Source organism: Argiope bruennichi, chromosome 5 (genome assembly GCF_947563725.1).
Source record: "Argiope bruennichi chromosome 5, qqArgBrue1.1, whole genome shotgun sequence".
NCBI lineage: Eukaryota > Metazoa > Arthropoda > Arachnida > Araneae > Araneidae > Argiope > Argiope bruennichi.
Genome location: NC_079155.1, coordinates 46,518,806 through 46,532,461, shown reverse-complemented (window position 1 = coordinate 46,532,461; position 13,656 = coordinate 46,518,806). Strand labels below are relative to the sequence as shown.

The 13,656-nt window shown below is 28.6% G+C and overlaps 1 protein-coding gene across 8 annotated transcripts in view; it reads right to left on the bottom strand.

The window, feature by feature from the left end:
- Positions 1-13,656, bottom strand: part of LOC129968542 (dual specificity tyrosine-phosphorylation-regulated kinase 4-like) — a 144,618-nt gene that overhangs the window by 35,290 nt on the left and 95,672 nt on the right. For 4 of the 8 annotated variants that reach the window (XM_056082539.1, XM_056082542.1, XM_056082538.1 and 1 more), the window contains exon 2: positions 6,537-6,643. In XM_056082539.1, the coding sequence (XP_055938514.1) occupies positions 6,537-6,643 (107 nt within the window). Of the gene's footprint in view, positions 1-6,536; positions 6,644-7,776; positions 8,235-13,656 lie in introns of those variants that run through there. The other 4 variants (XM_056082534.1, XM_056082535.1, XM_056082536.1 and 1 more) reach the window with 3 other exon arrangements.

Genomic DNA, 13,656 nt, shown 5'->3' with positions numbered 1-13,656 from the left:
CTACCCACTAAATCGGAGAATATTTTTTGCTATGGGCATTCAATTTAATTGAGTACATATTAATTTCAAAATTAAATAAGACTTGCAAAGTTGCCAAAGACAATTTTTTTAAATATATACCTGAAATTTATTTCAACCATGTTTTATTTACAGATAAAAGCAAATTTGAAACTTTTGTTTCTGACAGGCGTTTAATATAAAGTAGAAGGAAAAATTAGAAACTTAATAAAATGAATTTAATTGGAACAATAAAGCATGCTAGTATATATAAATGAGAATACATGTCAGCAGCAAGATCAGGTAATTTGGTATTCATGATGTATTTATTTAAGCATTTTAAACAACAATTTTAAATCATCAATGCAGTCATTTGACTCTCTTAAGAAAATGAAATGAAATAACTTCTTTTATTTTATCAGGATAACTATTCTAAACACATTGCTTCCAACATTCACTTTTGGTGCATCTATAATTGCCCCCCGAATTTGAAAATTAACCAGTCACCGGGTTTAAACAAAATAAGAATGTCAGGAGAGAACTGGAAATTAAAACATTAATACAGAAATTAATAAGAACACTGAATTAAAAAAACATTCTTGATGGAAAAATGAAGAAATACTGATGCAGAAACAACAATAATAAATAGTGCACTCTATACCCAGATTTTAAATGGAATTATGGTTGCCGAAGGATACTCTATTGAGTACTAATTGACCGAAATATCACAATATTTATAAATATGTATAAAATAGATATTATATTTAAAGTGTACATAGACTTTTGTGAGAAAATTTTTGTACCTTTTTAGTTATTGATTTTTTTTTTAAAAAAAAGCTTTTTCTATATTTTTAAAAACTTTTAATAAAACCTTGTTAAGAAACTATTATAGACATTATAAAAAATTTTAATTTTAAAATATAAATTTTTAGTCATAGATACAGTGGTATTTTTTTAAAATTCTAAAAATGCATGAGCTTTGGAGGCTATCAAATAAAACAGGCTAATACAGTAAATACAAAAACAAGTAATTCATTTTATTGTTTAACTAGCCGCCTTTGGCGACCAGCCGGTTCGCCAATCTTAATGTTCGTTAAAATTTTAATAATTAAATATTTTATGCAATTTCTACTTTAATAGCTTCTTCATCAAAATATTTTAAAACTTCAAATTTTGATTATCATATAATTCATTCATAATATTATAAAGGTCTTCAGTCATAAGGTAATATGTATCTCTCTCATTTTCTGTTAGCACCCGTAGAATTTATGCTTTAAATTAAAGTGGAAAGAATTTATCTTCAATTAATATAATAATATTTTTTACTGAAACAAAGCATTTTTTTATAATCTGATTACTGAAAATAGAGTCACTCAGCGTTTAAACTTTATGGGCACTAAAGAATGTCTTTTTAAATTTATGTAATATCTCAAGAGTTGGTCAACAAAATTTTCTTAGATTCATTATGAGCAGATCGATTCATTAACAATGTTTAAATTTAAATGCATCAAACACTAAGAAAATAAAACGAATCGTTTAAAATAAACGGTTGAAAATGGTAGAATTTATGCTTTAAATTAAAGTGGAAAGAATTTATCTTCAATTAATATAATAATATTTTTTACTGAAACAAAGCATTTTTTTATAATCTGATTACTCAAAATAGAGTCACTCAGTGTTTAAACTTTATGGGCACTAAAGAATGTCTTTTTAAATTTATGTAATATCTCAAGAGTTGGTCAACAAAATTTTCTTAGATTCATTATGAGCAGATCGATTCATTAACAATGTTTAAATTTAAATGCATCAAACACTAAGAAAATAAAACGAATCGTTTAAAATAAACGGTTGAAAACAGGTTTTAAAAAAACTACTTAAAAAACGATGTACTTAAAACTATAAGCATATACAAAAAATATATAACTAACATAAATACAATTTACTTACAAAAGCATGCAACTAACCCAAAAATAATTTAAATCATCCATTGATAACGTTGTCATGGCAACAATCAGAACAGAATGCGCATGCGTGAATTTTCTTCGCCGGTTACGTAACGCAAATACGTGATTTTTTTCTACGCCAGTTGGGGTTACGCTATGCGGATTAGAAATTTTTAATTTCCTTTATTCTGTTTTATTTTAATTCAAAAGTACTTCAGAATGAATCTGAAAGATTGATTCATTAACAATGTTTAATTTTAAATGCATCAAACATTAAGAAAATAAACAGAACCGATTGAAATAATCCGCCGAGAAATTTTAACCCTAGCCTCATTACTGTTGGGAGAAAAAAAAACTGAAGCCTTTCTCGTTTGGCGCTGAGGATAATGGAAGATTTTTTTGGCGGAAAAGTTGGCGGTGGGGAAAATGGAAGATTTTTTTGGCGGGAAAGTTAGTTTTTAATTAATAATTAAAATTCTAATTAAAAATTCGAAAAAAGAAACGCCAGGTGCGCATTCCCAACCTCCAAGGTATACATGTACCAAATTTGGTAGCTGTATGTCAAACGGTATGGCCTGTAGAGCGCCAACACACACACACACATTGAGCTTTATTATAAGTATAGATTATCTTACATCTATTCTTTCATCATTCATTTTGTTTGTCCATCGTTTTGAAAATATGCCTAAAAACTTATTTTATCAGGGCACCCGCAATATCAGGTATACGTTGAGTCATCAAACACGCACGGCGATCTGTCATGCAAAATCCTGTACATTGGTTGACTGACTGGCACAGAATTAATTGAAAGATTTCCTCGTGCGATATGCGAGACTCAGTGATTATTTTACGCTGCACTGCTTTCGTGTTAAATATTATCACTAACCATGAAGAAACGTTTATGATTTATATCTGTAGAAAAGAAAAAGTTAAGGAAAAATTCGTTCCATTTGATGAGTTAGAAAATAAGGAGAAAAGAATAATTATAACTGCTAGAGAAAAAATTTATGAAAAACATTAAATTAAATCAAAATATAGGCAGATAAAAAATGGAAGGAATAAGGGAGAAAAAGAGATAAACACCGCTGCCAGACAATTTTGAAAAAAAAAAAAAAAATGAAAAAGCTTGAATAAAAAATCGTCTGCAAGAAAACAGACGAATTAAAAACATATCATTGCAAATTCTAAATTTTAGAATAAAGATATTGAATATCGCCTGCAAAGGAAACAGAAAAAAAAAATAATAAAAACGAGCAAACACAATCATAAATAAGAAATGTTGGGAAGAAAATATCATTGCGAAATGCCTGCAGTTAATAAATTTATTTTTGCCTAAAAGGTAGCTTTCCAGCCACAAGTTCATCGGAAAAGGAAATATTGAACTTGGCTTCTTCCTTTGATTCTAAAAACAAATTTTGATTATGAGAGAAATATTGGAGTTCAAAAACCGAAGTCGTATACTTCAAAATATAATTGTTGGATAAATTACTTAACTGATGGGAGAAAGTTTCATTACAAATAATTACAAATGACCAATCATAATAAAGAAAAATGAGAGAAATATATTTTTTATTATACATAATATATTCATGCACACAGATACACATTTTTACATTAATTAGAAATAATAACAATAATAAAGTATTAATATTAGTCTGATTTATTCCATAAAATATTTTTACATCAAAATGAAGTCGTATGGATCCCACTGCATTTTTCTACTTTTAGTTATTATATATCTTGATAGTCATGTTTACACGAAGATAAAATAAGCGCCCCCCCCAAAAAAAAAAGAAGAAAAAAACCAGTTTTTTTTTAAAAAAAAAATGTCCATAAAATAAAGCAAACATATATGATGATATATAACATAACTACATCAAATAATAGATGATGCATCAGAGGAGAAAAAAGAAAATTAAAATTTAACATCGGTTCTTTTTGAGGGTTTTTTAAAAAAAACATTTAGTCTTTTTTCGAACACATTCAAGAAATATATGTAAAAATAAGCAAAGTATTAAATAGCTTAAAATAGACGAGGCTAAATTATCTTAGTTAAAAAAACATATCAACAGAAAACTTATTGTATTATGAATATCTTATTGTGTTTTTAAATAAAAAAAAAACACTAAAAATAAATCAGTTTTCAAATATTAGCTAATATTAAACCAATAAATGCTAAGGTTTTGAGACATAATTTTTGATTTGACTCAATTTTTCTAATATTTGGATATAGAGAAAGGTAATGAAAAAAAATTTACCGAGCATTTTCCATGTTTTTGGTTCATTAATTTTAAGGAATACAGACATATCTTGATAAAGAGTATCTTTAAAAATTCATATCAATTAACGAAGACTTTCTTAATTTATCGCAAATTCTTGGTTGGTTATTAATTTTTAACAATCTTTTAAATATTTGCGTTATTTAATCTCATCTGAAGTTTTAGGACATTTCTTAAATTATTTTTAAGCAGATTAATTGATTTACAAAATGGTGTTCAAAAATGAAACTAAGCATTATAATAGAATCTTCAGGAAAGTAAAAGGAAGCCATGGGGTATTTTTTTTATACTGGAAGAAAACTTTAAACATTTACATTATACAGGAAGCCTCAATTAGTCTTTTTTATTTCAAAATGAAAATATTGGGAATGAAATAAATTGGCATTTTTGTAATTCATTAGATCTTCTAAATGAGTGTTGGGAAAACGGTGGTAGTAATATTATTATGATAAATGTTGAACCTGAACCTGATGAAAAATTGCTTTTCCCTCCACTTTCTAGTGTATTTCCATAATTTGGCATGTTTCATGTTTAGTTTCATAGTATAATAAAGAAAAATATCTTCCTTCTGATTCATTTGGCCCAAATATGGCACAGATTTGCAATTTCAATTTAAAAACTACACACAAAAGTTCATTCGTTAAGATTTTTAAATTCTTGTTTTTACATTATGTTTACATACCGATGAGTGTTTTTATAGAAGAATAGCTTTATTTTTGATAGTACTTTATAACAAATTTCATGCAAGTGCTTAAAACAGTACAAGATTTCAACCGTCTAGTTAATTTCAATTCTGCATTATTATGTTCTTATACATAAGCATTGACATAATTAAATCAGTATCAAATAATATGTTTAATATTCCAGAAAGAGTTTACTCAAAATTATTTACAATCTCATGGAAAAGTCTAATTATGGTAATTAATTTATTGCAATTACTTAAATTTGGTTCGGTTAGTTAAATAGTTAGATTTTTTTTTGTTAAAATTTCTTAAGGGAGATAACAGGAAATGAACCACCAGGTAAATGAACAGCATAATGAGCAGAAAGTTGAAATACTTGTAAAATAATATGAGTAGTATAACTATTAAAATTGGAAGTCTAAATTTTTTTTTTTGCTGAAAACCTATTAAAACCCGGATCATAAAATATTTCATTGAAAATTTTAGCAACCTTGAATTTCGACGAACTAGCGGACCGCCACATTCAGCTAACATACACACATATTAAAAACAAAAGGAATTAAAAATTACAATGATTAACTGCATTTTAAGTCTCCTTGATCTTGCTATCTTCCTTATTTAAGTAAAAAAAATGCTTTTAAATATGTGTTAAAACCTGTATAAAAATCTATGCCATTCGAAATTTCCAATTGCACACAAAAAATAATAAATATTTATAAAACCGCAAAAAAGCATGCAATAAAAAATTATAATTATTAAAATGCACATACAAGAACAGAAAATTTGAACCTCTAATTCGAAACAATACAGCGTGATACTGTTTTTTTCGATTTGATTCGTTGGTTTTGTCTGGCTAGATTGCACCAGTCATTGCATTATATTTACAGAAAAAATTGCATTACGTAATTTACAGAAAGAAAGCAAGTCTGAAGACATTACGATATTTTTTTAAAAAAACATGTAATGCTTAGAAATATGTTAAATTTTTAGTAGTAATAAATTTTTTAAAAAAATTACTATTTACTTTTATTGCAAGAAAGCCATTAAAGTATTCGCATTAATTATCTGTAAGTTATCTATTTCATTGCACACTGCTATACAAAGGAAAAGATTGTTTGTAAAGAATTTAATTTATGACAAATATTGGAATATAGAAACTAAATAAAAACTAAGAGAAAAAAATCATACACTAATTAAATTATTATGTTAACAAAGCATATAAATACTTAAATTTTCTTTAAAGATAATTTTGAAAAAAATTTTTAAATTAAAGGAAAAAAAATTCTACGGAAATAAACTGATATCATTTAAAACGGTTTTTTTTTTTCATTTTAATGCGGTGGTTAAGCTTTTTTATACGATCATACATGTCTCGAGGCTATTGCGAAAAAATTTTTTAATTACAATTCACTTTAATTAATTAAGATCTAATCAAGATTTCGAAATAATTTCTTTTCCTAATGAAAAACTACCTACTACCTAAGAAATAACTACAAGCCAAGTTTGGTAGTTTTAGATCCAACGCTCTGAATTGCAGAACGTTTTGAACAATTTTTGAATCTCGCATAACTCATCAACCAATTTATAAGTAGACAGAATACGAGCCTAAAAACATTTATCTTAAAAAGTCTTACCTATGATTTAGCGAGGCTAGCGTTGATGAGCCAGCACCAGTCAAATGTAGTTGACTGCTAAAGGCGCATCCTAGGCGGCCTATTGGATCTCGATGCATGCCAGGGCTCTGAAAAAAGAAGAGAGAAACATATTTAGAAATGATGTGGACCACTTCAGAAACATCAGGAGAAAAATGTCATTAAAAACAAAACACAAACATACGAATAAAATCTTTAATAAAATAATAAAAAATTTAAAATAAATAATTTAAATTTAAATTATAATGATAAAGAAGATGCTAAGTTTAATTATTAAGATTAAAATGCTTATGATGTTCTCACATGCTATCTTTGGCTGGCAATGTAAAATGTGTTTTAAAATCTATACTATTTTAAATTACGAATGATATCTATGATCCCGTAGGTAGCGATTGTCTGTACGAATACAATTACATGCAAATAAAATCTTACATGCAAAATAAATTTAAAAAATAACAAACAAATTATAAAAATATAAATGAAACTTCAATAAGAATATAGTTATAAAGAGTTGCCCAGTTTCTTTAATTAAGATCAATGACCTATAATATAAAATACGATATATCCCGTCTAATGAATATGAGTAAGCTTTAAGGGCCCCGTTTCAAGTATTTGAAAAAATTGTCTTCATTCTGAACTTTTTAAGTCAGTTTCAAAAAATGCTATGGTGTTAAAAAAATAAAATATCTTCTTCACAGATTTTACTTGAAAAATGACAACATGTTTAAATTTTATTCCAATTATCGCAAAATCTGTGAAAGCGTTATTTTAATTTGTAAAGCGTTATTTTAATTAAATACAATAGCTGTATCATGATTTGTAAGGTTTCCTTCCCTTCCTTGGGTGACCTGAAGAGTCTCCAGTGCCAAATTCAAGATCTAATTTTTTTAAAAAAAATATTGATCATGTATGTGGATTTAGTGAAAATTAAATCCATCATGGTAAAACATTCCTGTCTTAACATGATATGGAAATTTGAAACAAGATTATTGGATCAAATGTCGTTATCTGACCATAAATCAAGATTAAGTCCCAAAATAACCATAATATAGTTGTTCCAAAATGGAACAATAATCTTACTTAATCAAACTAAAAATCAAAATTTCTCTTATATTATAAAAACAATTTCGTAATCTAAACAGACAATTGATAAAAAATGTCAGAATTATGTGCCACGGACTGGACATTTCTTCAGAAAATTAAAAAAATACATTTTTTGTACCGTGGCTGATCTTCTGCTTCTAGTTTTCTTCTTTTTTCGTCTTCTGTTTCCTTCACAATATGTTTTCACTTGACCATCTGGATGGACCCAATCACAGCTCACGGGGCTCACCACAAAATGCCGCCCCTCGCAAGTACAACCCAACAATCGACATCTCCGCCCCTGAAGGAAAGGGGGCACCCAAAGATCCGAGGAAACGTGAAGGATTTGCAAAGTTGGATGGAGCGTATTGGTGGGATAAGCCGTCACGGAAAACCACATAATTGCAAATAATATAAATCATAGAGAATTTCTTTCTCTTAATTTTGTTTTTTGTTTTTTACTTCCTGGGATAATTAAAAGTGTATCGATCTCTCGGTTAAATTTCAAATAAGAGCACTTTTTAAACAAAGGTAACACAGAAGATTATTTCGATGGAATGCAATATATTGTCATATTTAACAATTATTAGTTGTCTGATGATTTCAGTAAACACTGCTTTACTTCATTATTCCATAAAACATTTTTATATCGTATTTCTGTTCTTCTTCTTGAGATAATGAATCAAATTCCTACCATCGCATTGCCAAATTTCAATGACAAGAAATAAAATATTAAAATTTTACGTTGATGAAATGCAGTACGTTTTCATATCCAAAGAGGTAAAATTACCATCAGAAAGTTTCTTCAAGTTTCTGAATAAAGTGCTCGTACAAACTGGGTTTGATATATGTAGAAAAATTATTCCAATAAGCTGATTTCTAATTAACGTCAATCACATTTCTTAGATTCTTTTGAGAATTTTTTTGAAATAATCAATAAAATCTGCATATGCAATGATATTAATTTTCCATACTCTAGTAGTTTTTTTTTTTTTTTCATAAGCTACTCCAAATAAGAATGCGACAATTTCATATTAATGAATTTCGGTATATTTTAGTTGTTACATATTATTGCTGGTCAATAATTTAATATTTAGCTGGCCAATTTGTTAAAACATATATATAGCATTTTCTACAACTTCAGAATAACACAAGTCCTTTTAAAAATCTTCCGAGGGCTATAGAAAAATAATCCTAATCGGCATTCCCTGGCTTGGACATATTTTGGATAAGAACAGTTTAAAAGAAGATGTGCAAGTTTTTTCTTGTTATTTCATGTTGGTTTTTGTCCACATTTCCAATTTATCTTCATCGTTAAAATTGCAATGACACAGTGACTTTATACATTTAAGTACTGCCATAAAATTCCACGGAAAGGTATATTAACAATCCCAGTCTGTATTTACTGTCCACACAGGCATGCATAATCAAAAACAACAATACTACTTTTTCCCAAGATGTTGTTATTATTAAAATCGATAGGATGTCCAAAGCAATAATAGTTCCAAAATAGAATCACAAAACACAATTCAACTCGGCTTATATGACACTGATGATATAAGCCGAGGAAAGTTGATCCACTTTCAACAAGATATTTACGTAACTGTTGATTCGACTGCCGAATATTTAATCGATTTAGAGTTTTCAATATTTCCCGCACACATTTGGCATAACATGTTTGTTCAAAAAGCCTAATCGAAATGCAAATTAGATATCATCAAATGTAGCTCTGAAGCACTTTAAAGACGTGTTCCACATCCAAAACTATGCCAGCAAATGCACAGTAGAAAGACATTCCAGAAAATAGGAATTCACGAAGCATAATGATAAGGACTGAGAAGTATCGTTAACTTCCGCGTCATTGCTTCAATATAACTGTAACGTCGAGTGGAAGGTACACACAAAGATCAACAGGTGATATACACGCGAATCACGACATATGAAGGCAGGGCTGCTGAGCGCGCATAAAGGGGTCGCGTGTTGAATCAGAGGAAAATTCACAAAAGTTTTGGTTCTTCCCAGCCGATAAAGTAAAAAAGACTGAAAACGAGCTTTCAGGGGTTGCAGCGCGCGTTACGAAAAGGACTGTCGCCAAAAAGAGCTGTCTGTCATCCATGCGAGATTTTATTTTAGAAAAGAGAGTTATTCGTAAAACAACGCCAGACTGTTTTGACTGAGCTTTTAAAGCTTTGTTTTTATGAGTGGAAAACAGGAATAAACATTCCTAAAATAGAAGTAAAATGGAAGATATATCAGAAATTATTCATATTTTCTTTTATTTGTATATTTTTTATTTCATTCTAAGCAATGGACTTTTCTTTATAATACACAATTAAGAATTACTTCTGCGTATTGTATTTAAGGATTGAATGCTTTTTTTTTCTTTAAAGAAAATCCTTTAAAAACTTTAAGTATCTTCTTTATATATAAAAGTATTGAAAAGTTAAGAAAAATCCTTTGATGTCTAGAACCATAAACACTTAAAAATAAAGATAAAAAGTCCATTAAATTAATTTTTTAATTAATATTATTCCATAATGGTGATAAATTCTTCCTGCTAATAAAGATGAATGACTAACAATGTAAATTACAATTAAGTACATATTTAAAAAGGTTTATTCAAGAAATATATTTAATATCAATATTCATTCATGAACAGATTTAGATTTAGCTTAGAACAATTTTCAAAAACGGAATTTTTTTTTTAAATTTTTCCAAGTGGAAAAAAAAAAGGTTACATACTTCAGAGAAATTAAAGTTTCAAAATTTGGAAAAAGTAATTTCAAACATATACATTGACATTTTCATTTTCAGAGGAAATAAAAATATTAATTACATCTAAAAAAATCAAGCAATTAGGTTGGCATCCCGATTTGAAGTCAAGGCAGCCGTTTTGGGGTGGGTATTATAATTTTGAAACATGATCAGATGACAAAGACAATGCCTGAGATTTCACCTACTCTCCAATATTTTGTTCCACATTGCACCATATGGTATTCGCATTCGTACCTTTGTACTTCGACGCCAGCTTTAACTCGCACACCATCATCAATTCACATACAGCGGGTTGACGGTGGAATCGAATTTCGAACATAAAACTTCCAGTTCCAAAGCCGAGAATTTGCCATCTGGTCACCACGATTCAAATTTATGAAATAATACCGCTGCTGTTATTTATTCTAAAATCATAAAAATCTTTCAATCACTGTAACAAATTTCAGATATATTTGAACTCGGCAGTCAGGTCTCACAAGTTTAACAAAAGAAGCTCCGAATAGTTAAGATACGAATTTGGAAAATTGGAAGACTGAATGTTCGTGCCCAAAAAAATAGTTTATCTGTTGTGTAGTTTCATTGAAAATCATTTTTGGGTTATAATATTGTATGATGTTATCAAGGGAAAATGCAAAGATTGCACTTAATTTTTGATTAATTAAATTTTTAAAAACTCGTCCGGAGGAGAACATTTTTTTATCCTTTAAATTATATTTGTCCAAGTTGGCAACTCCAGAACAAACAGTCTGGTTTGTAGAGCAGCAGTTCGAACGCACAAACACACTAATCTTTATTAGTAGTAGAGATTAACAACGGATTTAAATTTCTTAAATACAGTTTTTCAATAAAAGCTTCTTTTCACGTTTTACGAAAAAGTTTTTGTCGCTTCACATGGCACTTTGATATACTGAACTGTATGAAGCAAAAGTAATAAAAATGAACTCTGAAGAACTAACTCATACTTTGCATATGCTTTTTATAATTGTTGAATTTTACACATTACCCATAACATAAAATTCGTTTTATTTAGTTTGCTTCAGAAAAATGGCTGTATTTCTAACACTGCAATTTTCTAAGCAATTGCAACAACGTAAAAGTTCCAGGCGGAGTATTAAAAAAATCGCCTGCCACGCTGTTGACATTAAATTGTAACATTATACGTTGGTCTAGAATTCGTAAATATCTTCTCATTCAGAATAATTAATGTTCATGTTTTTATGCCAATTAGATATAAAAATAAATAGTTATGTCTATTAAATTTAGCAAGTTTTTTTTACTGTCTAGCCTGGATTAAATATGAAATATTTGAGAACGAATGATTATTTCAAATCAGTTCTTCAAAAATACTCAAACTAGAAAAATTCCGAAAAGCTAAGAGCTTTGGTCTTAGTCACAAATATTATAGAGAACAATTCATAAAAGCGGAAATAAAAGTCAAAAGCAAGTATCGCTATGTCTATAATTTTTGTCTATTTAGCATTAATATGAAACTATTTTCGGTTCAAGTCCAGCTGAAATTTACAGATGGTTTATTTCAGAAAAAATTTTTAGTGGGACATTTTTCTAACCTTGTTTTTACACGATAAAATTTTCGGTTTAATTTATCTGTATTTATTTTTTTAAATTGCACTTAATCATATAAAAGTAGTTTATATGGGCGTATAAATGCAGTAACTAAAATAATGAAAAGTTTGTTCTGAAATATAATTTAAAATACTCTTTAAAATCCATTAAAAGTAAAGAGAGATTCTGCTTAAATGAAATTAACAACACTAAAAAAAAAAAAAAAATGGATTCTGTTGGCTTAAAATTGGTTTTTGTGGAATAAGAGGTTCCGAATTTATTGAGAAATTTTTAAAATTTTTTATTAATCTTTAATTAAAATAGAATTAAAACTTTCAAAAATCATTTCTAAGTGAACACTTATTACAAAAGAAGTAAAGAATAAAATTGATAACACTAAAAAAAATAACTTTTTTTTTTTTTTTTTTTTGGATTCTGGTGGCATAAGGTTGGTTTTGGTGCGATAATGTGTTCCAAATTTATCGAATTTTTTAAAATCTTGATTAATTTTTGATTAAAATCTAATCAAAGCTTTGAATATTCATTTATTAGTGATACTTATAACAAAAGAAATAACTATGAGCCAAATTCGAAAGCAGTATCACATGGAATGTTGGTCCATTCACTACAGTTGCTAATTGGACAGTTCAAATTTTTTAATCATGTCTATCGCAATGAATAAATGGTCTTGCCATTTTATAAACAATATGATATTAAAAAGAATTAATCATTGTATTTAGACTCAACATATATATTTGTATTCCATCTCGATCGTTCTGACTTCAAAATCTTGTGGTTTAAAAAACAACAACAATCCGTTGATTTTTCTGTTTTAAAAATTGTCAAAACTGAAGATAGAACATAATATCAAAAATTACTCTTATGAAAGTTTGAATTCATAAAAATAATTATTCAATCACGATACAAGACAAACCTCGCCAATGAAAGCGATTTTTTGCCAAATGTGGTCTATCCGAGAGATGCGGTGGCGGATATCCGCGCATCGCTGGAAACACGGTCCGCGGATTTTAAGGTCGTTCGCGTGACTCGACATTGGCTACCTTCCGAAACCCACATCACAGGAGCCCTCGATTTCCATGTGGGTTTCATCACACGTCCATCCTCTCCCTCTTTCAGAGGTGTAACGAGACGCGAAGGTTTTCGTTACAATGGTTGATTCGCCTTTGTTGTGCCTCGACTCTGATGAAAAGCACTCGCGGATGGATTTTCAAATTCATAAATAGATAAAGAAAAGCTTACTGCACTGGTAATGCTGTTGATCCTGTGTAAATCGTATAAACAATCACCCTTTCTTGGTTTTTTTTATCACTTCACAGCATTTCTGTCTTTTATTCAACGATCGAATAGGTTTACTTTTTCTTTATCAGTATTGATTTATTCGATAATGAGTTTCGAATTTACTCGAGAAATATTGGGTCTGGCCTCGCCAAAGGCAAAATCAGGCATTTTGCGGCCTGAGGCATTTTGAATTACACATTATGAGGTCCCTCTTTCACAATTAGTCACTTCAGTTTTGCATTTAAAAGAATTATCAACTTAATCAACTTGTTAATGATTTGCTTTAGTTAGTAATTTTATTTTGGCAACTTCATGAAAATATAAATATTTTTATTAATTTATTTTAAAATTATTGATTTAAGATATGCGATTACGTTAGAGG